Source organism: Phoxinus phoxinus (assembly GCF_949152265.1).
Source record: "Phoxinus phoxinus genome assembly, chromosome: 3".
In the NCBI taxonomy this organism is placed as follows: Eukaryota; Metazoa; Chordata; class Actinopteri; order Cypriniformes; family Leuciscidae; genus Phoxinus; species Phoxinus phoxinus.
Genome location: NC_136878.1, coordinates 43,298,924 through 43,326,256, shown reverse-complemented (window position 1 = coordinate 43,326,256; position 27,333 = coordinate 43,298,924). Strand labels below are relative to the sequence as shown.

Here is a 27,333-nt window from a genome sequence, read left to right as displayed (position 1 = left end):
TATAAAGTATCATTCATCAAGTTTCTGCACGGCCCTGCAAGTTTCTTTCACTATCCTGATGAATTGTCCAGGGGTTCAGATTAGTTTCTCGAGTTCATTTTTAATGAGAAACACCCTCAGCTTCACTCACCGATATGAAAAATTAAAGTTTGCTTGACTGTCTTTTTGACATTTTGGTGATATTAACTTATTTTTATTGGAATAATTCATCAAGTTTAGGCCTATGCACTCTCGCCAAAACTTTCTGCAAAACAAAAAGCAGTAAGCAGCACCAACCAATAAGAGTAATTTTGAACTTAAGAAAGCTGATTGGTCAAAAATATGTTTAGGGCCAATAGCAAACCATAACCTCCAAAATAGATCTGTATAAACCTGCACTCGCTGCGCTGACATTCTCACACACATGCACTGTCACCATGTGATTCACTTTAAAAACAAATGGCTGAACGCAAAAAATCCGAAATCTGACATTTTCCGAAACAGGATCCGGCTCAAGTTAAGCACTGCTTATAGTCAGCAAAATGTCTGTTGAGGAAGCATCAAAATAAAGAGTTACCAGATAGGGATAGTTCACGCAAAAATCAATCAATCAATCAATCAATCAATCAATCAATCAATCAATCATTTAGAAGATGTTTTAAGGAATGTTGGTAGCCATTTGACGGTAACCATTTACTTCCATAGTATTTTTTTTAGGAAGTCACTGGCTACCGTCAACTGTCTGGTCACTGACATTCTTCAAAACATCTTCTTTTGTGTTCAGCAGAAGAAAGAAACTCATACAGGTTTGAAACAACTTAAGGATGAGTAAATGATCACATAATTTAAATTTTTAGGTGAACTATCCCTTTAAGCAGACAGTCTACTAATCCTCTAATGACTGCTAATTGACAGTTACTTATAGTTAGTATAATGACTAAAGTGGACAATCGAAATAAAGTGTAACCAGAGTATTTTTGTAAAAACGTTATACATTTAATATATTATAAGCATGACAATTTAAGTGATAACAATTGAAAAAATTCACATGAATTTCATATTTGCCATCTCTTCTGCTTTAATGATAGCATGCACTCCAGCCGGCATGGACGCAAGATGCTCGAATCCTGTTGATTCATGTTTTCCCAGCATATTCTGAGGATGTTCAAAAGAGTGTTTTGTGCTTCAATTGCAGCAAGAAAATCTGACTTTTCATACAACTGAGCATGTAGTCATGTCACAAATTTGCTTATTTGTTAAGTGACTTAGAAATTGCACGATATTTTTTATTCATAAAACAGCTGTTTGTTTTTTATGGTCCTAAGCTCTAGTAACTCTTTCACTGACCACCTAATTGGTTGACTCGCATGTGTTTATTTCTGCATTAGTTAAATAAATAAGTCTGCGCTTACATAGACATACTCAGGGAAGCAGTGAGCATTATAACAAACACACACACATATGTGTATGAGGACAAAATGTCCCCACAAAAATGGCAAGATCCGAACTCCTGTGGGGACATTTTTGGGTCCGTGAGGAAAACTTTTTTGAGGAAAAGCATTTTTTGACATTGTAAATATTTTTTTTTGGAAAATGTAAAAATGCTGTGATGTTTAAGGGTAGGGTTGGGGATAGAAGATACAGTTTGTACAGTATAAAAACAATTACGTCTATGTTAAGTCCCCATAAAACATGAAAACACAACGTGTATGAGTATGTGTGTGTCATAATGCTCAGTGCTTCCCTGTGCAGATTTATTTAACCAACGCAGAAACCAAAAAAATACATTTCTGCACAAGCCTTCATCTTTGTGGGGAAACAAAGGCAGGATAATCTGCATGAATACAAGAGTGGCAGATAGGAGAAGAGAAGGGAAAGATGTCTGCTTAATTAGCCAGTAATGATGGGATCTGACAAACAACATCTGTTTCCAAATTGGGAGTGTGTGTGTGTGTTTGGGAGGGGGGTAGAATGGAGAATGCCAGCACTCACTTTACCAAATGTCTCAAACAGAACAGCTTGATGTGAGTTTTCTGAGGAAAGCAGGAAGCAAAAGCATGCCGCAAAATAAGACAGAAATATATAAGTGCTTGAAAAATTGAATAATTTAGTAAGTCACTGTTTTTTGCCACACAGATATTAGAGATAATGCTTAATCGGCAGACTTGCCACCAAGTCATATTGAGACGTGTGTGTGTGTGTAAGCACTGGTGCTTGACTGTCTTAAATTTCACTAATGAGTTAATGATGCCCCCTGGTGCTAGTCTGGCCCCTCTGTTTGTTTGTTTGTTTGTGCGCGCGCTTGTGTGTGTGTGTGTGTGTGTGTGTGTGTGTGTGTGTGTAATCTGGAGGAGATCCAGAAGATCGCATCCTCCACGGTAAATTCCGTATGCCTCAACATAATCCCACTTTCTCCACAGTAATGCATTCCTGCTTTTTGTCTGGATTAAGGATAAATTCATCAGGACAGATGCCCCGAATTAGTTTCCAGCACTGATCTCTAGACGTGCATTTGTGCGAGATCAGACAACGTGGACTATGTAGTGTGTGATGAATCTGTCAGGACTCGGGTCGGGGTTGATAGGGCCATTGACAGCTTCCCAGCATGCCTGCTGTGAGCCCTGTCAGTCTCTTCTCCTCCTCCAACACAGTTCCTGCTCTCACTCCTGTCTGCATGTGTACACATTTGCTATGGATTAGTTATGGGCATTATATTTTAGCACCATAGGCAGCACTGTTCCTCACAGCGGTGACAGGAATCACCTTTCCAAATCATGCCTGAATGATCAATTGAATTGAAAGCAGATGGACTTAGAAACCTCAGATTTCAAAGATGATTGCGGGATGAAACTATTTAAAATTATTTAAAGTGCTTTGGTTAGACCTCACTGACACACCGATCCATTGAGATTTTAAGTTGTAGACTGGGTATTATTTTGTCTGTTGCTTGTTTTGTTGATAGTAATGATCCTGGGCAGATCTTGGCCTTTGTATGTAGTTATAATTTTAAAAATTTAATAAAAAAGAAGTCACAAAAGTAAATAACTGAGAGCATTTTAACATAACAAAATTATGAAAAAAATAAGGGGCTTGAATACTTTTGCAAGGCACTCTATACATTTCAAAGCAGACACAATTATAATTATTACAATTATATAAAAAATATTTTATAATATTCTTGTTTTATTGTTAATTTAATCTAACAACGCAGATTCCAAATACCTATTGGTCCAAATAGTTTTATTGGTAGTATAACTCATGTTGAAACTTGCCTTATGCTCAAAGAAATGCTATTATTGTTTGTTCTGCCATCCCTTCACTCGTCTTATAGTGCTCACTCTTTGTTGCAGAACATTTTCCCGTCAGGAACAGATAATTGTCTTTCTATATTGATCCAATAGTTTTGCACTCCCCTGGGTTTGATTAGCAAAGTAAGAGGGGACAGATGGTACCATTCCTATTACTGTGATTTTTTTCTCTTTTTCTTTTTTTTAACCAGAGCACTCATTGTAGATAGACATAAGGAAGCGGATGAAATGCTATATGTCAGACCAGTCTCTAAAACAACAGCCACAAGTTTTGTATTCAAGTTGCTAACTATGGCTCTTACATTTGAGAATACAATAAGCATTTTTTCAAAGGTTTTTCATTTATATATTTAATTTTTTTTAAATTTATAACTAAATCCAAATTCTGTATAGATAGATTTTACAAACTACTAACTTTTTCAGCAATTACCAAGACAACATTTGGAAACAGATTTGACAGTTATGATAAAAGACAAACAAACAAACATGCATACCAATCCATCAGCCTTATTCTTGCGGTAGCCTTATTCTATTGATAAGATTATACCATATTGATTATATTGTTTGTTTTAACCTATATAGATTGAAAACCCACAAAACCCACCATGGGATTGATCCCTATTCAACCCTCTCCTTCTTTTCAACAGTTCTTTTCATCCCTCACTAATCGTATGCATCCATTTATTGAACCTGTGTGGTAGTGACTTGCTGAGTCTCAAGCTGTTAGTCCAGCTGTACATTTACTACAAAGATTCAAAGATATAGCAGGATATATACCAGGACTTTCAGGAATCTTTCTTTTCTTAAGAAGCCAAACATAATTAGTGCCTCCACTTTGCCAAACTTTCCCTAGTCCAATTAAGGCATGTTATGAACAACTGAAAATAAATTGACACACACACACCTTTTACTTAGCTATCTAAATGGGAAGATTGCATGGACTTCTGTTGTTTATATATACAGTTTGTTTTAAAACCTAACCCACACCATAATCCTAACCCTAACTGAAAACTTTCTGCATTTTCACAAAATAAAAAAAAATACTTATTTCCTTTTATACTGTTTTTACAAATGAGGCATTTGGTTTTGTGGGATTTTGCCATGTTTAGCTCAATTCTGGGTACAAATTTGTCCCCGAAATATAAGTAGGTACACACACACACACACACACACACGCACGCACACACACACTCCTCAATTCCATACAGCTAATCATTGATACTCTAACTCAACCCTTTTTACAATTAAAAAACCGTACTTAATCTATATATTGTTTTTATAAATGATGATAGCCCCAGATGTCCCTGATTGGTTTAGTCAGAATTAGCTCTTTCTAGGGACGAATATGTAAATCAAGTATAGATCAGTGGTACACACACACACACCTCGTGGTCAACATGTGCCAACCAAAACGTTCATTAACATATTATCACTATTGCCAATTAGCATGAGACATTTTTAAAACAGTAGCTTTCATCCACAAGATTAAAGTATGTGGCCAAAGCACATGTGTGTATTGATCAGTCATGGACTGTTGGATTGAGAATACAATTTCAATCAATATGCACAAGCACATGATAAGACTTACAATTATACGAACAAACTAATGAAGGTTTCAATGTGCAAAAATGCATGTTTAGTATAAGAAATGGACAGGTAATGATTAAAAGCTAGGCCATAATCTCTGGCAGCAAGAAGAGCCAAGGGAAGATGTGGGGATCATAATGTGACAAAAGCCTCCTTCAGCATCAGCTGAGAGCTATTCTCTCCCCTTCTGCTAATAACTGGATTAGTTGTGGAGGCAGAAAGGGGGTGGAGAGACAGACAGACTGAGCAGCAGGTCCAAACAAAACGGACACAGATTAAAAAAGGAGGGGGGTGAAGGTGCTCTGGGATCCCAATTCCCACATGCATCGGGGAGGTGTCCTGATGAGCCGACTAATTATATCAATATTAGGGGGAGAGGTTGTAGGTGGCATTGAAAACCAGAGAGTGAAGCGTATTAAAACTAGGAAAATCTGCTAGCGAAAAATATTTGAACATGAATATATTAAATATCTTTGTCAACTCTCATTTGTAAGTTTGAAAAAGTCCCTTGGTCTTTCAAAGTACCAATCTATCAATGGTGTAGCATTTCTTATATCCACAACAGGCTTTTTTTTTTTTTTTTTACACATTCACGATTTTAAAAATGGTACACAATACATACAAAATAAAAAAAAAAGCCAATCAATTTGTTTGTTGTTGCCAAATATGAGAAGTATCATAATGCACTAATGAGGCAATATATAAGCTACATCTTTAAAAATAAAAAAAGCTGTCAATACCAAACATGGCTGTCTAAAGAGAGAGAGAGAGAGAGAGAGAGAGAGAGAGAGAGAGAGAGAGAGAGAGAGAGAGAGAGAGAGAGAGAGAGAGAGAGAGAGAGAGAGAGAGAGAGAGAGAGAGAGAGAGAGAGAGAGAGAGAGAGAGAGAGAGAGAGAGAGAGAGAGAGAGAGAATAAACTATAAAAACAGCTGTGGTGCTAAGGAATTCTGGGAAACTATGAGACAACTTTCCACTCTCGACGTGAGAAAGACAGAGCAGATCCTCAGAGACGCTTTATAAACACTGTTAGCTTGAACAGAGAGAGAGAGGTAAAGAGGGATGTCTGAAAATAAGGAAACTATATTATCCATATATCTTTGAAAGATAGCTTAGAGGTGATCAAGTTGGGGACAGAGAGTGATTTAGTATGCATATAAGTGTAGCATTTAGTAGCATCAAGTGTTGTATTTATGTGGTGAGTAGGGGAAGGAGAAAATATGTAAGATACTGATCCTTTCTGTGTAATGAGGCAATGAATAAAGAAGGACAGATGTGTTCATTCTTAAATCCCAAATCACTATACTCGAAATAATAAATGCTGGGTTGTTTTAACCCATGTTTGGGTCAAATGTGTACAAACCAACCGTTGGGTTTCAAAATTGAATTAAAAAATGTAAACCAACAGTTGGGTTTGTCCATATTTGACCCAAACATGGGTTGAAACAACCCAGCATTTTTTTTAGAGCATATAGCAAAAATTAAAAAATTACTTAGGCTATATTCTATAAATATGATATTTATTATATATAAATACTTTGTGAGGACCATATTATATAAAAATATATGTCCCAAAGAGACTTTATTGGTCAGTTTGGCCCTAGTTTTAGTATGCTAGTCTTAGGACTCATAGGACCCTTGAGTTGAGTTTCCTCAAAATGTTTATTTCTCAGGTTTTCCTTCCCTTTAATAACACACCCTGCACAAAATCTATGCAAAACATACTGTGGATTGTGTGAACATCTAAATCACTCAAACTTGTGTGTAGGGAACTAGAAAAGTTGTGTAACTGGACTTACCTGTCAATGATGACAGGATCGGATGGTGTCTCGTTGCGGTTGCCGCAGCTTTTTTTCTCACAGCAGCGACTTTTGTATGGAAAAAGAGAACATAATGAATTATTAAAACTTGCTCCATGAGACCACTACAATTAAGACTCAGAAAAAAAAAGGCAGGCCAGCAATCTGTCACATTGATTGTGAATGATCAAGCTCAATCCCTGCTTCTAAAGCATACACACACAAACCCGACCCTATCAGACACACACACACCGTCGGTGGACCTCCTGTCTGTGCAGGGCACGTCCCCCCCCCCCCCACACACACACACATACACACACACACTCCCCCCACCCCATGCACCACGCCACCAGCATAACAAAAGTGCCCCCCACCCCTGGCCATCTGCCTATATGCTTTCTCCTCACAGTCCCCCCCGTCAGACAGAGTCACTCCCCAGCTGTGTGGCCTGCCCTCTGCACCCCCTTCCCCATCAGCTCTGTTATTAACCAGCTGTGAGCGCCCACTCGGGCATCTGCTGGCTACACAATGGGGGCAGAGCCAATTCTGAGTCCCCTTCTGCCCTCCCTAATGCTGTCCTGAAGCCTGAGGTCACTGCACACCCCCTGTCTCTTCTGTCTCCTGTGACACTTGCTGTTCCTTTTTCTCTCAGTCCAGCCGCCATATACTCTCTGGACATTGTGCTTGTGCTTGTGCTTGTTCCAACCCAGGCTCATTGAGAAAACGTGCCTGTGGCGACATATGTGACCCTGGACCACAAAACCAGTCACATGGGTACTTTAAAAAAAATTTGTGATGTATACATCACCTGAAAGCTGAATAAATAAGTGTGCCATTGATGTATAGTTTGTTAGGATAGGACAATATTTGGCCGAGATACAACTATTAGAAATTTTAATCTGAGGGTGAAAAAAAATCGAAATATTGAGAAAATCTCAATAAAAATATTTAAAGTTGTGCATTTATGTTCACGATTGTGCTGCATTCACTCACAAAAATAAATGTTTTAATATATTTATGGTAGGAAATTTACAAAATATCTTCATGGAACATGATCTTTACTTAGGCATAAAAGAAAAATCTATAATTTTGACCTTTACAATGTATTGTTGGCTATTGCCACAAATATACCCGTGCGACTCGTGACTGGTTTTGTGATCCAGGGTCACATATATGCTGAATCACATTACGTTGCGTCGTGCACGTTTCGCCAACACTTTTTAAAAGTGAAATGTCAAGTGAGTGACGCTAAACGAGTTTTCGGTTTTATCTGAAACAGATGAACGTGAATCTGGCAAGGTTTTATTATGTTGGTTGTTGTACGTATTACAGCGGTTCGCAAATTAGATGTGCGGTGAGGGTGAAGGTTAATGCTCTACTGCGTTTGAAAATAACGTACCACCTACACTAAACCCTAAACATACCTGATAGTGTTAAAGGGATAGTTCACCCAAAAATGAAAATTAATCATATAAAGTGACCGTTTCTCTCTTTGGAATATTTTGACTAAACCGCTCAATTCATATGAATTAGTTTTACGATCTCTTAAGAAAATGTTTGAAGTGTCAAAGTGGTAGTTGCGTAGCTGTCAATGGAGGAACAGAAAGCTCTCAGATTTCATCAAAAAGATCTTCATTTGTGTTCGAAGTCTTACGGGTTTGGAACAACATTAAAGTGATTATTAATGACAGAATTTACATGTTTGAGTGAACTAACATTTTAACTATAAATCAAACGTGAGATAAAATCACATTTAATAAAGCAACCATGCAATTTTAGTGTGCTTATAAGTCTTTTATCGTGACTCTTGGTTCACTGGACTCCTACTTTGCAAGTGCAATGCTGTACCAGGTGATGGTTAAGTGATGCAAATCTCAAATGTTTACAGATGATACACTATGGTAAAAGTGTTTTGAGGTCATAACATAGTATTGTGCAACTGTGCGAAAATAAGTTTTTATTAATCGCGCAATCTGCCCCTGTAATCATATTTTTTTTCTGTGAGAAAAGAAATAAAAGTTGTTGCTGTGTTACTGCCTCTGGTGATTTGTGTCTGAGTGAAGGTTCTGTCATCTTTGCAGGAATGATTGTACAAAGTAACATTTATCTTTAGCAAAACTATGAAACTGAATAGCAGGCACATGCCATTTAACCAAAGATCGGTACAATATGCGTCACATGACTAAACATGCCATCGTTTTCAAATTCCTTTGTTTTCACAGACCACGCTACAATGTGAAAGCGCCACTTTCAAATTTATCCACTTGTGAAAGCATTTTCAAAAAGCTCAGTTTTCGCAGGACAAAAACGCCATCTCATTGTGGACGGAAGGCCAAGATGTTGAAAAAAGATGTTTCCAACACCTAGCCTTAGTATCTTCTGTGAACGCTCTTTATGAACATCACTGTCGAGTGAAACTGACTCGAGAAATGTTTTTGGTTGTTAGAAGACTGGAAACTCAGCATGTTTCCTGAAGATGTATTTCTTTTATGTAAACTTCTACCAGGAGATTCAATCACACAAGCTACTACTGCTATTAACATGTTACCAAAGACAAGTCTGTTCTTAAAATATACATTTAAAGGTAGGGTAGGTCAGAATTGTCTAAAAAAAACTTTTATTCAAATTTGTTTAAACTGTCTTTATATACCAATGCATAATTAAAATGCAAGTACTCTGAAATAGAGAGTATAAAAAACCGAGTGGCTCTAGTGTATTTAATCTTCAATAAACACAGCTCATTAATTCCATTTTCTCCCACCTAAAAACGGGTGCGCGAGTGCGCGCACGTGGGCAGAGCCAGTAATAGCGGCGGTAGTCATGGCGACGGAGAGTGACAGTCGCGCAAGCCAATCCTGTGATTCGTCCCGAATGGAAATAATGAGCTGTGTTTAATGAAGATTAAACGGTCTAGAGTCACTCGATTTTTATACTCTTTTTATCAGAGTACTTACATTTTAATTATGCATTGATATATATAGAAAATTTAATCAAATTTGGTAAAAAGTTTTTATATAAATCCTACCTACCCTACCTTTAAGTAACATTTTAATAATCTAAAGAACCGTTTTCCACTATAAAGAACCTTTTGCACAGTGGAAATGTTACATGGATGTTAAAGGTTCCTCATGAAACCATTGGTGCCAGAACCTATATTTTTAAAGGAACTCTCCACCGTTTTTTGAAATAGGGCTTATTCACCGTCTTTCCTACATTTAGATAGGTGGGCAAATGCATTTTTGTCTCAGTGCATGTATTGCTTTAGTTTGGCAGGGTCGCCGCTAGCTTAGCTTAGCATAATGAATGGAATCCTTTGTTGCCAGCTAGCATGTCCTGAGTAAAAGTGATAAAAAAGAAATAAAAAAACCTAATGCACCCAAGTAGCAGAGCTTCGCCTGTGCTTCACCCTAATATAGTCAATATCTGCCTAGGAAATCGCCTAGTCTTAATCTGCATCGCTATTTGTACTTGTTGTGAATACGCAGGCCACAAGAAGTAATTATGTGGGGGGGGGATTTCCTAGGCAGATATTGACTATATTAGGGTGAAGCACAGGCGAAGCACTGCTACTTGGGCGCATTCGGTTTTTTTATTTATTTTTTATCACTTTTACTCAGGACATGCTAGCTGGCAACAAAGGATTCCATTCATTATGCTAAGCTAAGCTAGCGGCGACCCTGCTAAACTAAAGCAATGCATGCACTGAGACAAAAATGCATTTGCCCACCTATCTAAATGTAGAAAAGACGGTGAATAAGCCCTATTTCAAAAAACGTTGGAGTGTTCCTTTAAGAATTATGATTTAGAAGTGGCTGGAGTATGGATTATTGTAGAGCAAATGTGCTGTACTCTTTCAGACATTTTTCAGAACAGTCAGCCGTTTGGTTATTGGTTTGATTGTGTTTTTGACTCACCTGCACATGACCTCATGAGTTAGCAGAACACGACACATTTCTGGATTCTTGTTCTGTCCTTCATACGAGATGGGCTGGACCATGTAAAACAGAGTTTAAAAGAGGTCATCAACACACTCAGAGCAAAACTAAGAACATGTTTATAGTGGCTAGAAGACAAAAAAAGGTGGTGCTTTACCTGTTTAGTGACGGAATCAATGAGACGTGCATAAAGGTCTTGTTCTGTGCGAACACCTGTGGACAAAAACAACAAACCAACCTTGTTGATATCACACTCTGAAGCAAATGTACAAATTTGGAACCAGATTGCCACTGGATCAAATAGTAGGAGAGAGTTGGGCAATAGCAGTTTTACATCAGTTAGGTAAACTAAAATATATAATGTGCATGTTCATTTAATGTATTATATAATATAATCACACAATGATGGCTTTTTTTATGCTGCAAAAACATGTGGAATGCTATATTTCCCAACAGACAGAATATCTACATGGACATAAAGGTCTATATGAGAAGAGAAATGATAAGCATACCATTACTATAGAGGAGCTGGAGTTTGTAGTGAGTGCCATTGTTGGTCTTTTCTCCGGTCTGCTCCTTAGAAGAACAGCAGGGAAAGGCAAGGGAAGGACAAAGACATTTGATTAAGCTACACAAAATTAACATTTAAATACAGGAGTTCACGATGGAGTATTGTCTACACAACAATATACATTTTTTTTAATTATCACAAGCAAGTGGTGCATTTTCAAAGCTCAAATCTCATGGCTTTACCATGGTGGAGACTGATGAATTACTGTTAGTCACCCTTCACTGTTTAAATACAGTCTTTGGGTATACAGTGAAAACATGTACTACTAGTATAGCAAACTTATTGTTAAACTCATGGCTGTGTCATATGCAACTTTTGATGAAGAGATACAATTACAAACATTACAGATTTTATATAAAGTTAGGTAATGTAAGTGCATTTTCTAATGGGACAACTATAATTACTGTAATATATTTAGTATCACAAGAGTGATTTGAGACTTGCATTCTGTTAAAAGCTAAATTGAAAGAAGATCTATTGTGCTCTCATTGTGTTAAAATATTGCATTGTGAAACAATGATTACTTGGGAAAGAAAATATGTAAGCTACAACTGTAATGAAAGCATGAGATTATGTTTTGGATAAAAATGGCTTGTGTTTTGCAAGTGTGATCAGTTTGAGGTTTAAAATGACCATTTTTGAAAATGGTGCTAAAGCAAAAAAAAAGAAAAAGAAAACCAGTAATAGCTACTCATTTTTTGAGTTTGAGAGCCGGTCTTGCCTACCAAGGATGGATTAAAAGCAAGGAGAAAATGGACATAGGTGACCAACAAGAAGGAAGATTTGTGAGGAGGGAGTTGTGAGTGATGTTGTAAAAATAAGTGTCAGTGCATGTCCAAGAATGGCTTCTCTAGTTTTTCTGGATTTTTTAATATACCATACATCCATGTGTTTTATAAGGTTTTGTTTTCTCTACTCTACATAACATCATCAAAAATCGAGAATATAGAATATACCTTGTCCTGCTCCACAAAGTCCACAAATGCTGTCCTCTCCACTTCCACAGGCTGCCCACTGCGATCATAGAGTGCCAGAACAAAATGGAAGAAGTTGGACTTTCTGAGATTGGAGGGAGGCTGTTTTTCAAAGTGAGCACGGGATAAGGCCACTCCACTGTGGATGAACGGTTTCGGAGAGTAAAAAAAAACAGACAAGTTTATTTCATCATTTTTTCACAATTCATATTGACCATTTACTGATATAATACTATCAACTAAATTCAACTCAGTACAATTCTTAATGCATGTCTCTGACAATATCAAAATGAAAAATACTTCCACAATTTGGAGCTACATTTCCTCTGATTCCTCCTATTAAAAATGTCTGCTTGTGTCTGAATCTTTATAACATATTCTGAAGACAGCAGTTTTAGGCCTAGAAAGTGTGTGAGCACATTGTTGTCACGATAAAAAAAAAAAAGTGCTATAAAAGCCTAATTTCGAAAATGTTTGTTTCATTTTTACAAATTTGATTACTGGTTTCAATGTTAAATCTTTTATTTTTTATTTTTATTGTGTGTGTTTGCAGCAATATCAGAATGGCTATATCAAAAGTCTTTAAAAGGCACAGTGTGCACTTGGTGAACCCAAATGTAGCCAACAATTTTTTTTTTATTACAATTATTGTGAGTGTTCTAATAATGTATAGTTTGAAGATATAACTCATGCACACGGACTTCTCTAATTAATTTTGGTCAATTAAAAAAAAATCTGGGAAAGAAGCTCCAGTCTTTAGCGCAATATAGCACTGTTCAGAAAGCAAAAAGCTAATTTACTACGAAATTATTTATAGTCCTGGATAGACCTGACAATAAACAGCTGTCTGCATTTCTTAAAAGCAGACTTGATGTTTTGGTGGAAACGCAGCTCTGGGCAATTGTTAACATCGATACATTTAGCTCAGATTTCGACTTATCAAAACTTTTAATGATTTTATTTAGAATTCCTAAAATTATAGCATTGTGCATATCAAAGTTCGACAAATCGCTTAATAATAGCCTACTGGACTAAACATAGCCTATTCTTAAAGAATAGATATCGGCTACTCTTCAAATGAGCAAGAAATGAAAAGCAAATAAGAACTTCACAAACAATCGCCGTTCAAGAGACGTGCTCGAGCGTCTTAAAGTATACAGCCATATGAGACAATAGGGTTTCATTGTATTGTCTTGTTTGCCTCTTTCATTCGGCTCGTGACTCTGTCACCTCCAACTACAACAGCACTGAAGATGAGCTCTGCGCTATTAATCTCCGGTGTCATTTTACATCCACCGCCACAAAAAAAGCCCGACCTGTTGCTGTAGATATTTTTACAGTTATAGAAAACAAAAGTTAACTGATAGTTCGTAGTTGACGTCTACTAGCCTAATAATAATAACAATAGGCTACACTAGACTACAACCGCGCGTGGGGGAAAACATTTTGACAACTCACGCAATTGTTTTAAGGCTAATAGTTATTTTAATAATTTCAATAGCCTACATGTGTAGCTCTGTTCTTTTTGAGTTGAACATGTGTGTAGCCTATGCGTGTTATTTGGGCTAAATTCGCTCAGATGACAGAACTGTCAATAAAGAAATGTTCTTTAGGTGGTGGGTTTTTTTTTTTTTTTTTTATGTAAAATATTTTAGTGTGCATCAATGCAGAATAAGCCTACCTCTGTGCCGCTATGTTTGCATCAATAACTCCGACATTCCGCACCCAAGAACGAACAGAATCCATATCTTCTTCAAAAGTTGTCACTTTCAACTCGGTGAATGTTCTTGTCGAGTGATCTTGACTCCCAAACATTTACCACAAAATTGGAATGACAAGGTAACCCTCTTGTGCAAAACTGCAGAAGCACTTGCTCACAGCAAACAGTCAAAATAACCTGGAGATTCTCCTGATGACTCGGTAGAACGATTTCTCGGAATTTTGGAACACCGAGATTCTCCGAAATGACCCTTGATGTCCTCCGTGGTTCTTTTTTGGAATTTGGAAGCCTTCTTGGTGTAGGTTTATCCTTTTTCGAAACCCATTCAAAGTCGTCCACTCGCTCACCTTTTCCACGAGAAGAACATTCACTTCCCAAACAACGTCTGCAGATGTGCTGCTACGAATAAACCCACTCGGGATAAGAGTTCAAACATCCACGAGATGCTCTGAAGAGGTGCCGTGCTCTGCCGATCACCCTGTAACTGGCGAGGATGGGGATGGAGCCCGTTTAAAACCATAAGACCGCGATGATGCTGCGAGAGTCTGTTGGGACCTATAGTATGAATGGGTTGCAGAGCTCAAAAAAGAGGAGGGGCAAATCCGTATTTGGAGAACAGAAAGGTCCCCCTTTTTGTGGCGTTTTTGCAGTCTGGACTATATTCAAAGAACATCGCTTACCAAATTAAAAAGTCATTTTTTGACGTAGGGGTCTGATTTCAGACTTCTTGCAGTTAATGACTGTTTGTTGGAATATCCTATTATTCAAAAGACATCGCATACCATGACTACAATCAGGACACATCTTTGGACAATTTCACAGATTTTTCCCCCCATGGATTTCAAGAACTATAAAGTCTATAATCTATTAAACAGCCGAAAGCATATAGGACTTTTTTTGTTTTTTTGTTTTGGGGTTATGATCATTTATTTATTTAGGCTATTATATCTTTAAAATATGCAAGTAGCCTAAATGTATCTGTTACAAAGAAAAAACGAATCGCAAATGAGTTTGAACGACTGACATCTGCGGGTAGAAAGCAGCAGACGGGCAAAACAATGAGATATTTCGAAACTTTTTTTTAGACCATTTCCTCTCAGTAAGAAGAAGCTTTTCCATCTTTTCTTGCTACTGGATAGGGTTATTGTCTGTGCGTGGGGCTCAAATAACTAAACAATGAATGTGAGCCCCCCCACCAAACACACACACACACACACCACCACCACCCGGCTTATACCAACCATCTGCCAGCACGCCTCGAGTCAGCTGTTCAGCCTATTATGTGACCTGTTGCGGAATCCACGCGCACTCTGCAACATATAGCCCTCACCGTTTCCGAAATCACTAGCCACACCACTTGTATTTCATGTTATCAAATTTCATAATTGTTTGTTTTGTAATCGATAATAAATATTTCGTCACTCTATTAATAAATAGCCTAAAAAAAACAATTAAAAAACGGCCTCACTGGATAGCAGATGTTTTACGCGTGAATGTGATTAACCCCAATCGCATTTTCGGACGAATATAGGCCTACTTACGATGTGATTAGTATGAAAATGCACGACTTGTATGTAAAAAGTATATGAATCTCCATCCCTACAGCTACACCAAGATTACCCCTCAGCAGAACGAAAAAAAAACCGAAACTTAAATTAATTTGTAACAGATTAAAATTTGCGTCAGTTTACGCGCATATTCCACCGAATCAGTAGCAAAGCATATTTATCAAACTCCGTTCATTTAGCTACTCGGCATACATTAAAACACATTATCATATCAAGAAAACATTTTTTGGCTTTAGGCCTATGGTGAATTTCATTCTAAGATAAAAAAAGACGTGATTTAGAAACAATCCTTCATTTCCACATTGGTTATTTTATCATTAGATATAGGCTACTGATTACTTTATCATTATAAAACCTATATTACATTAAAATAGCCTAATGTTATACCAGCAGGTGTTTAGCTGAGCATTAACTTTGTGCATAATATAGACTACAAGAACAGCAACATTCGTAGAACTCTTGGTTGGGTCTAAATTAGGCTATTATTTATTTAGACCAATAAATACTTTTTTGTTTAATATTTAGGTCTTCGTAATGTGATCAATGCGTAATTTGCTGAGAAGACCAATAAAACACGCCCCTTTGAAGAGGAGAATGGTGCACAACCAATCAACTAGATTCATTTCAAAAACATGTCAACGTGTCTATGGTTGTGAAAGAATAATGTATCACAAATATTAGTAGGCTATTAATGTTTTTTTTTTCGTGTGAGTGTGTTTCTACACGTGTCCCATCGTTGGCTGTCAAATCTCTTCGATTTATAATATATTTTTGTGCAATTGATAGTCTATAAGGTGATAAAATAGGTTAGCAAATGTCGTGAGAGGAACAAAAATAGACCGACTAAGCGTCATTTAATAGCCACATTTCTAAAAAGGCAGCTGTAAAATCCAGTTATTTTACCCTTTCAAAAATATTTTTCTTGATTAATAAGGCGATGTAGCCTATACATGCAAGTTAGCCTATTTTTTTATTTTTTTTTGGTTGGATTTGCCTTTTTTTTCTTAACGACCTAACTTAGCCCAATCATTTATTAGCCACTTTTAAGAACTATCAAATATTCAGACAAAATCCACTTTCCGTGTTAATTTTCCCGAATAAGAAGGCCGAGATTCTCCGAAATAGGCCGTGATGTTTAACCGATAAGTTAATTGAAAGTCGCATACTTGTAGTTAAATTAGGCGTCACTTAGTCCTAAATTATAAGGAAAAAATAGCCTACATTTGATGCTGGAGAAATTTTTTTGGGGGGAAAACCGACCTGGATAGTTCTCCCCTGGCTATACTATATATGCCTAATGTAAATATTTAGTTAGGCTATATGTTGCCGTATTGGTTGAACTTTAAGACTAAAGAAATGTATGGAAGCAGTTCAGCCTCTGTGAGGTCAGACTGACATATCCTTGAAATGTCCATCGGCAATGGCACAGGTCGTGATCTGAAGATGGCAAAATCAGGCTGGGCCTAGCTAACTGCTCTAACGAAATCCACATTTTGAGTAGTTTTTACTGTACCGTTTTTAATTGGCCTTTAAACTTCCATATGGGATAATACACTGAGCCGCCATTGAGATGTACTACCGGTCGGAGTCATTTCTCGGCTTCCATAAGGGTGCGTTAAAGCGAACAGAAGGAAGGTCCAATAACGAAATCCAATTTTTGAAGAAAAAAAAAATGTTGTAGGCTACAATCTTTTTTATGAAGCCTTGAACGTGGCATTTGGGACAATAGATAACACTCGCAGTAGGCCTAAGGAAAAAGTGCCAGTCAGAACTGTCACTGCATGGTGTCAAAAACACAGGTTCCGCTCCCTCCGTCCTACACCTCCTCTTTTCCGAGTCTACCTCCTCCACAAGCCCGCGATCGGTGTGTGAGCGGCGCCTCGTGGTACAATCACATAGAGGCACAAAATCACTTTCCAGAATCTCTTCGTTCAGTTTCCTGGTGATGGAATGATCTTCCAAACCCTATCGGGACAGCCGAATCCGACTTAAAGAAGCCTATTAAACAAGCAAAAAACACATCTCATCCGTGAGCTTAACTGCACGGTGCACCCCCTCCTCCGAAAAAAATCGTAGGCTACAACTTATCCACAAGTTTCAAACATCATCTGGAATTAGCTAGGCTACTTTGTATTGCTCTCGAGTCGTGCCTCCTTGAGACGAATCGCTGTTGCTACTCATTTGTAAGCTTTGGATAAAAACGATTTTGAATAAATGTCTATTTCAATAAAAAAAAAAAAAATTTTAAAGGTCACACTTTTACTTATTTATTCGTTTTCAATTGGGTTTATTTAATTTATTTTCATTTCTATCAAATGTTGTCATGCCAGTCCAAAGAAAATAAACGTGTCCCAAATTTCAGGAGAGAGGGATGACACACAGGCCACTATTTTTGGTAATGCCTAATTAACTTCGATTTCATCCTAAACGACCAAACTCCTTTTATTATAGATTTATCAATAGGAGACAAATAATATACAAAATAATATATGAAAGCTAAAGTCCGCATATAGCCTAACTGTTTGCAAGCTTTCGCTGTTATTTCTGAAACTAGGGGGCATTTAAAAAAACCTCTAAACCAGTGTTTTCCAACCCTGTCAACAGTACACATTTTCGAACTCTTCCTAATCAGACACACCTGCTTCAACTCACCAGCTCGTTAGTAGAAACCCAAATAGATCAGATAAAGGAGACATCCAAAATGTGGCCTAGGCCTATTATGTTGTGTCTCCAATCAGAAAGAACGTTTATATTAAAATAGACTGTTGTTTGTTCAGAGAACCTTGCCAGAACCTTAACCAAAGTTCTGAGAAGTGTTCCCTGTCCACGATCTGTTCACTGTTCTGAACTCTCTGCACTGCATATATAAACTGTGCATGTTTGGGCTCCTTCTGCTGCATTGGACCCTGTGTTACACTTCTGCTGCAATCTAAAACATGAGTTAAATGTCTACCGAAAGATCTCAAAATAACTTCACAGTTGTAAGAACAAATGAATGCATACATCCCACATAGTGCCGCTCTCTACTGTACGTCTTTGGATAAGATCAGTTTGCTGCCCCTCCAGCCCATAGTTTCCCCTCTGCACCTTATTAAAAATTGGCAACAGACATTGTGAGCCCTTTTGAAACTGCTTTTTGAGATTGTCACGTTCATATGGTCTATTAGGGGGAAAAGTTGACCCTTACAACTAGGCTATACCTTTTGTATAATGGAAAGAAAGGGCATGCATCACATCTTGCACGGTGGGTTGCACCAGTACCAATATCCAGATAATGGATGGACTGACCGCTAGAAACCTGCATGGCTATCTCACATTTGATTTCCTAGCAATTCAAAGGCTTCTGATACTGGTCAGCCTGAGAAATCTGTTTGGCTAATATGTACACTGCAGGGAATTGACGTGGAGTTTTACAGCACACACACATAAAGATTATAGTACTGTTATAATGTTTATATTGCTACATTTATACTATTCCGTTTAGTGTATTATTTACATACATGTGAAATTGTTAATTCATAACAAATGTGATGCTCTTATGCACAGTTATCGACTACAGAAATATTAACTAAGAGGGGAATATGTGATGTTCTTACATTAATTTGCCACTAGATGGAGCGCTTGTCTGTGGTTATAGTTGCTGGGTAAGAGAATGCTGAATGTGTTGATGCCAAGTCTGTGCGTGTTACAAAGTTAGTTCTGAGCACTCTTTACATTGTTGAAAAATGTTTTCTTGTCTACATAATATGCTACAAAATAAATTAGTTGTTGGCATACCAAAATGTTCTTTGCATTCAGAATTGGTCCAGATAGACTTCAGCCTAATAGCGATACTTAATTTAATGGCACATTTTTACATGTATCTTATATAATTTTTCCTTAAGGCTCAAATTATGGAATTTCCTATGGCACTTATCTACTTTTAATTTTTGTTTCTATTTTTCATTTTCAATATTTGTCTATATGTATATGTTTCTGCATATATAACGTACAAGACACTGGAAACTAACAAGCAACTGAAGCGTATCTATCCCTGCATCCTAATGTGCATCAGTCCATCCTAAATAGTCTACATGAGATTAGAACAAGAGCATCATGGTATGTTTAAAAAGAGTATGCCAAAAGTCTCCATGATGGTCTACTATTCCTGGTAGGTTGTCAAAAATGTGGATCTGTGCACACTCTAACAGCTGATATTTCCCACAGCAAACCATTGCGCTTTGGAGAAGGAATCAGTTCAGAACTACAAACGTAAATAAAAAGACCTACAACTATGGCGGATGTGCATGAAGACATGTGTATGTATATCTGAAACCGCCCGAAAGTGCATATCAATACGACAAATGTTATTTCTCGTGCCATTTATACGCCAAAAATAGATTTTGCGTGCATATGATATGCACTTTATGGCGTGTAATATGCACGCACTCCCCACCCCTAATCCTACCCAAGGGTTTTCAGTGCATAGCATATGCACTCAAAAAACATTTTTGGCGTATAAGAAATAACATTCGTGGTATAGATACGCACTTTCATGAGATCGTGTTGCAAATAGGGCAGTTTTCGAGAGGGCAGCCATTTGTAGCGGTGTCCGCAACCATAGTGGACATTATAAAGTGCACTCATTCAATCCCACAGCCGATGCTGACAACAACCAATGTCATCAACAACTTCAGTGGCTTCATGTCTCTGGATGTCAGTCAGATATAATGGAGAACGATGATGACTGTTGGGTCAAAGGTGTGGTCCACCAAAGAGACTTGAAAAGCAGGTTCCGATCCACCAACGTGTCTTGGCATGGTGGGGGTTGAAGTGGATCTTTCCTTGGACTGGCTCCCGGTATGGATGAAAATGATGGCCACATGATGGATGATGCAGGAGTAAACACCATCCCCCACAATGAAGTGTTCTTCAGGACTTATCATGGAGAGAACCTGGATATCCCACAAAAAAAGTTAAGGAATCTGTCCTTCCCATCACACACTGCCTGCATCTGAAAGGTAGAGCTCCCTGTTGATGTAGTCCTGGCCAGTGGGCCCAGTGTTAGTGACTTCCATCTATGGCACCCACCCACACACTGGCCAAGGCCAACGATGTTAAGCTCTTGGAAAGTTGGCAACTTGCTGCAATCTTTATGATTCCTGCGTGAAGCTGCACACAGAGGCTACTGGAACCTGAAAGGCCCCGGGGCAGAAAGATGTGGTTGCCATGGTTATCAGTATAGTTATGTGGTGTCCCCACTCCCCAGCCATGTGGCAACATCCTTATTTAGGCGTCCATAGAGACCCGGCTCAGTTTGAAGTCCACCTTCAGGTCCTGCTTACCATCAAAGTATAATTTTACCACACAGGTATAGTAGCATTCATTTCTATATAGTATTGGAACACTGAAACATTCTACTCTGGAATGTGCAACAGAACGCCTTTGATGAGTGTTCCGTTTGGATGGCCTTTCTTTGTTGTGTATCATTTTGCGGTCCAGGTGACTTTTTAAACAAACATGTACTAACTGTAACAGTAATGCTGTTATGAGATTAATGATTCATTGGCTCAGGCGATTCGTTCAAAAAAGCTGAATCGTTCAAGAACAAAACACCACTCTGTGTTAAAGACGGAAATGTTCTCTTTTTTTTTTTGGAACTTTAGTTGGCGAAATTGACAATGCTGTGTCTAAAACTTACTTACTGTTTATTGAACTGTTGTATAAAATTAAAATCAAGTAGTATACTATATCATGTTATAAACACAAAAAACAACTCATACTGTAAAGTCGTGTCTTGAAGTTGAGGGCTTTTTTTGTTTGTTTGTTTTTGGCGTTTCCAACCGTGCACGACGCTATTTTACCCCAACACACCAGGCTAGCTTTCTTGTTGTTAAGCTTAATGGATGGGGTGCTGGTTTCATTTTCACAGCAGTGACACGTACAGTGCAAAGATTTGGGCAAACACGATAATTACCTGGCTGTCTGTCACCAATGAAGGCAGGAAGTCAGTCAGGGAGATGTATAGGCTTTGCTCTGCATGTCTGGTTGTTGTTGTTGTTGTTGTTGTTTCTTTGTCAAGGCATGTGGATGAGCAGCGACTCGAGCGGTCTCGCAGAATCAGAACTTTTAAATGCAGTTGTCGGGCACATGCTTAAAGGTAGGCTACCCTCTAGCGGTTAAAAGACAAAACTGCATGCATTTTGCGGAAGAGCATTGTTTTGGTAGTGATTCGGCTCTGCGTGACTGTGCGAATGAATATGGTTCTTTCTCATAAACTAAAAATAAGAGAGAGGGATTATTCTACTGCTCACAAACATTCACCACTAGGCTTAAGAGATACAAGATGGAAAGGATCTCAAGCTGAGTAGCTGAAGAGGTACTGACCCATTAATAGACATGGTATTTCCTTGAAAATAAATTCCATCACAGCAACCATGAAATGACCCTTCACAATAGATGATGCTTTATAATGAAATCTGTTAGAGAGATACATATGGCAATTTATATGTTCAATAAAATACCTTACTCACCTGTTGAGTAATATAAAATACCTTCTCATGGCAATTTATATGTTCAATAAAATACCTTACACTCTAAAAAATGCTGGTTGACACAATTTTGGGTCAAACATGGACAAACCCATACATTGGATTAAAAATGCTATTTAAAAATGTAACCCAACGGCTGGGTTTGTCCATATTTGACCCAAATCTGGGTTAAAACAACCCAGCATTTTTTAGAGTGCTCACCTGTTGAGTAATATAAAATACCTTCTCATTTACAACATTTACAACATTTTAAATCTCTGAGGATTTCTTACCATCTCTGAAAAGCCAAGTCAATGTTGATTCTGGTTTTATTATGAGCTCTGTCGCTTTCTCTTTTTGCCAGCAAACTCTCCTCTGTTTTTTTTTTTTGTTTTTTTTTTTATGTGATTCACCGAGTTTTGAGATTTAGCTGCTCCATGTCAACCTTTCTCGCTCATTGTGAAACTAACCTCAGCCACTCCCACACCAGACACACAATTTATGGATATGACAGACACACACGGGTAAATTCCATATGCAACTTTCCCCCAAAAAAACACCCCGACAGGCCTAAATTATAAACACTTATAAATTATAAACACTTATATATAGACAGGCTATAATAGGCTTACCATAGTGAATCGATGTCAGACAAAACACGTTTAGAAAGATTATCTCATTATTTACATTTAGTTAATTTTCCACTTCCACTGGAGGAGAAATTAAATCATAAAGATTTCCAACGACTGACATAAAATCCATGACGTATAAAACATTTTTTTTTACATGGTTATGGTAGATACTCAATAATAGTAATCAATAATAATAATAATTATTATTATTATTTACATTTTTATATGCATTGCAGCTTAAAGGTTGGCTCGACTGCCATCTTGTGCTGTTTTGACAGAATGATCTGGAGGCTCAAAAGGAAAATGAAAAGGAATTATACAGGATCACCTAACATTGTGTACCGATCAACCTGTCTATGATTATTATTATATTTCCTGTTTTGCTTCTAACAAAATAAGCACATATCCCTTCAATATCTTCCTTTGGATTAAAGGATGGAGCTGCATCAGGAGCACACATGCAAGCTGACACACAAAACAGAGAATGACTGTAGATTTGACACTAGGATTATGAGAATTTATTATATTTTATTTGAAGATTATTTTGTGTGGAGATGATTATGATACAGAGATCAGTGTCCAGTTATCCCTGTTATTTTCTCCATAATTACTTCGACAGTAATATACTGTTTGGATCTTCAAATCCAAATGTAATCTAAGACCCATAAGCTGATAAAACATGAGCCCTGGGGGTTTTTAATTTTTTTTTTATTGTTATCTTTCATTTATTGTTTTTTATTTTGTTTTTTACATTTGTTGTTTATTCCCAGGTTTTGTTTTTGTTCTGGTGAGGTGGAATTTTGATTTCATTTCTGTTTCTTGTTATTGCAACACATTGTATTTCAGTCTTATATTTAAGATTATATAAAACCCCACAATACCTTTGATGTTATGAATAAAAGATTGGTCGAAATTGATTTGCGCATTAGTACATGCTAGATTAATGCAACAATATCCTAATATTTGTTATGTTACAACTTTAGCAAACAAAGGAGATGTTTACTTGTGAAGAATTACTATCGTCAGATGTAAGTGTAATTTTAATGGTAAAGATACCAATTAATTTGTAAATGTGAAGGTAAATAAATAGACAAGTGATTTATTTACATAAATATTAACACACACACAATGTGAACATCTTGATAAAGAGAACATAGGAAAGTTTTTCAACAACAAGCACAGAAACACATATTGAAAACATTATTAAATTTGTGCAAAACCAAAATATGTTGTATGAATGAATACAGGGAAACATCTAGTCAGGCTTTCTTCTCTTCTTTTGCTGACTGTATCACAACAATAAAAACATTTTCACAATCCTGCCTATGTTGGACAATCCTAAACTAGCTCTTCACATTTGCAGTTGTGCAAAATAGTAACAAAAAATAAAATAAATAAATAATAAAGAAGAGGAAGAGGAGGAGGATGAAGCATGTGCCATTTGCACATATTAATACTGTAAACATAAGTACCATCTGCACATTTGAGACATTGGAGACAAATACAAGTTCACCGGAGAGAATATTTTACAATAGTGTTTATGTAAGAATAAAATAAATATTCTGTTTAGCAGTCCTCCAGATTGGTGACTACAGCTGCTTTATATATGAGGTCAGAAATATCTCCCAGTGACGTCTGAGGATAGTGTGTCAAAGCCTGCCTCTGAAGTGCTCCATCCAAACTGGTTTGATGTGTGGGAATCACTTGGTCCACAGACATGCAGGAATATATGGCCTGGTTGGCAGGACAGAATGATTTCAGCGGGTGTCCAGAGAACCCTTCAGGGTGAGCTGTGAAGCAGTTATTCTGCCAGAGACTGTTCGACTGGTTCTGGAACGAATATTGAGCCAGTCTGTCTGATGGACAATTGGAGAAAGAAGACGCCCCGGTTGTTTCCGAGTGTCTGTTCCCCCACTGTAGGACTCCAGGCAGGTCTGCGGAGATAGAGGGATGGGGTGGCGTTGGGTGCGGGAGATTTTGAGACCAGGGACTCAGAGCTTGTCTAAGGCTTTGCTGATGGTGACCCGGGCCTCGGTTGACCTCTGTTGCCCTGTCTCTTTGTCCTTGGACGCCAGTATGTAGTTCTGGGTTCAAATCAAGACTGGTTGGTTGAAAGGTAGTGACAGGTATACATCCAGATCTCACTTCCCCGCCTAGACTCCTCCTTACTGGTGTGGTCAGCTTCTTGCTTTTCATACTGCGAGCCCGTCTGTTCTGGAACCACACCTGGAAATATATTAAAATGTCAAATCAAGACGTTGAAATCAAAATAACATCATGATATGTCTATTAATTGTACACTATATTACACTACAGTTTTATTACCTGAATTTTGCTCTCTGGAAGCAGTGTGAGCGCGGCCAGTCTTTCGCGCAGCGTGATGTCTGGATACGGCGTAATCATGAACGCGCGCTCCAATTCTGACAATTGCGCGCGGCTAAAAATCGTCCTCTTCCTTTTCCTCTGCCCGTCAGCACTGTAAGTTCTTTCGAGTTCAGGAGAACACAGCGTATGCTTGGTTGTTACATCTAAAAATTAAAGTCACTTGTTTAGTAAAGTGTCAGAAAACACATATTTCCCGATTCATTCTTAAAATTAGGTCCCGCGCCCATAGAAAAACCTTTCTGGATTCCATAAAGACAGTTCTTAAAATAACCATTTTAATCATCTAAAGAACCTTTTTCCAATTGAAAAGTTCAATGGATGTTAAAGAATCTTAATGGAAACATCAATGGAAATAAATAATCGAAGAGTACTGGTATATTTATTTAGAGAGAACGTTTTTATAAAGAACGGTCTTTCTTTTTAAAAAATATAACGAAATATATAGAACAATGATTATTCAATTGCTCAGTCTATAACAATCCAAGGTTACACGTTACAGTGCCTAATTATATATTTAAGTAGGCTACTAAGTAATATTAATTAACAACATGGAGTTTGGTTGAGGCATGTAGCATGTAATTATGCATAATTTACTGTTATTACTATGGTTATTACTATTACATTTTTTTTGTGCTGAAATTAGTTAGGCTATAACAACTTTAAAATTCCTTAAAATAACTTATGCAACTTAACTAAACTAAACTAAAGTTAACAAAACTTAATTCTTTAAGTCAAGTACGAACACGTTTTTTTTTAAGTTAAAACAACACATTAACTATTTATTCTTCTAATGTTGAATTTTAAGTTGAGATAAATGTTATAATTTGTTACCCAAAACGTAAAGTAACATGCTCACCTGTAAACTGGACCATGTTTGTGTTGAAAATAAAATCTCTTTCAGTGTCCACGGTTATTTTTTGTACTAAATCGAACGATTGGTCAAAAAACAACGCCATAGTCCAGTTTGCCCTGTAAAAGTTCAGTTCTCGAGGTTCCAGTCCTGCTCGCGTCCAACGCCGAAATGTTTCCGAGCGCATTTAAACCCGCCGACTTTATACTCGCTGCTTTTCACACCCACACACTCCTATCGCCCTTCAGGTGTCGTCGCAGGAACAGCGGCAGCCTGCATCAGAGGAGAATACAAATGCGTTCAACTTTGATCCCACCCCCCACCCGGTATAATCCCATAGTATGTCTGGCAACTTCGTGGCCATCTCCTGTCCTGAGGCTGCAGGAAAACAGAGATCCCGCTTCTGTCTGATGTCTGTCAGATCCTTTATCAGGCAAATAACCACAAAACACGCTCTCCTCAAAGGATCAGATGTCCAACATCTTTTTTTTTTTTTTGATGTTCAACATAAAATTTTCTACGAAATCATCAATCCTAGCCTAAAATGAACCTTTATAACTTAATAAAATGATTAGATAAAAATAGACATAGACTATAAAAAAATACTAGGCTTTAAATAAACAGTCAATAAAGAGACCCACTGATATTCCAACAACCTCACAATAAAAGGGGGAATAAATAAAAGCGTTTTGAGAGTTTCATTCATCAAAAATTATATTCATCAAATCAAAACTTAAATTCAAAATGATCGAAACACTGCATGGACTAGTCACAGCAATCTGTGTACAGCCTGGCAATACACAAAAGCTAAAAAAAAAATCAAGTCAACAGTTAAACATCGTAGGTTATATAGGCCTATATTCTTAGACCCATTCCCTGGATGCGTTTTTCTAATATCCAGGGACATATTATTATCTAAGGATGATATTACGGATTAAGAGCGGTGTACGACGAATGAACAGTAATCTAAACCCGAGATTACTTCAGTAATCTGTGCGTTTTTCAACTTTGTTGGCATGAGGCTCATCACTTTCAGGTCAATATTCGAAAGACAACTTTCTTTCGTTTTTACCATCTTACCAAATACCATCTTATCTTACCAAATTAGTCTAATATGTGTGCAACCTTTTGGGAAAAGATTACTTTGCGTCGTGTTGCGCTATTTAATAGCTATATAGCCTATTGTGAAAATTACTGACTTTTTTTCTTGTTCTTTTTTTTTACTGACCCGTTCTGTTAATGCTACATCATTTAGCCCAATACATTGTGCCTAGAATACACATATCGGCCATTCCATGCGCTTTGATATGAAAGGCCTATTAGCGACAAGTGGCCTGACAAGTGTTTGACAACACAAACACTCCAGCCAAACCTTACGCTTCACCACTAACACTGTAATGGGGGGAAATGTGTATTTTCCTGGTTTTGTCTAACAAGGATGAAAAAATGGATTGTGCTTTCGGCTTTCTGGAAGCTACGTGATTAATTAATACAAATTAACCTTACCAATCGGCTACAA

The 27,333-nt window shown here is 37.5% G+C and overlaps 2 protein-coding genes across 5 annotated transcripts in view; both read right to left on the bottom strand.

Moving 5' to 3' along the window:
- The window catches only part of ebf2 (EBF transcription factor 2), a 37,137-nt gene extending 18,684 nt beyond the window's left edge, over positions 1-18,453 (bottom strand). The window contains exons 1-6 of one of the 4 annotated variants that reach the window (XM_079606369.1): positions 18,091-18,453; positions 12,133-12,289; positions 11,118-11,181; positions 10,763-10,818; positions 10,585-10,658; positions 6,671-6,739 (exon numbers count right to left, since the gene is read on the bottom strand). In XM_079606369.1, the coding sequence (XP_079462495.1) occupies positions 6,671-6,739; positions 10,585-10,658; positions 10,763-10,818; positions 11,118-11,181; positions 12,133-12,289; positions 18,091-18,134 (464 nt within the window). In that variant the 5' untranslated portion in view covers positions 18,135-18,453. Of the gene's footprint in view, positions 1-6,670; positions 6,740-10,584; positions 10,659-10,762; positions 10,819-11,117; positions 11,182-12,132; positions 12,290-13,831; positions 14,426-18,090 lie in introns of those variants that run through there. The other 3 variants (XM_079606370.1, XM_079606367.1, XM_079606368.1) reach the window with 3 other exon arrangements.
- Positions 18,454-23,663: 5,210 nt separating this feature from the next.
- Positions 23,664-26,075, bottom strand: sebox (SEBOX homeobox). Its single transcript, XM_079606371.1, has 3 exons — positions 25,821-26,075; positions 24,905-25,107; positions 23,664-24,805 (listed from the first exon to the last, which is right to left on the bottom strand). Exons 1-3 carry the CDS (start codon positions 25,999-26,001, stop codon positions 24,146-24,148), a joined length of 1,044 nt encoding a protein of 347 aa, XP_079462497.1. The 5' UTR covers positions 26,002-26,075; the 3' UTR covers positions 23,664-24,145.
- Between the last annotated feature and the right edge of the window lie 1,258 nt (positions 26,076-27,333).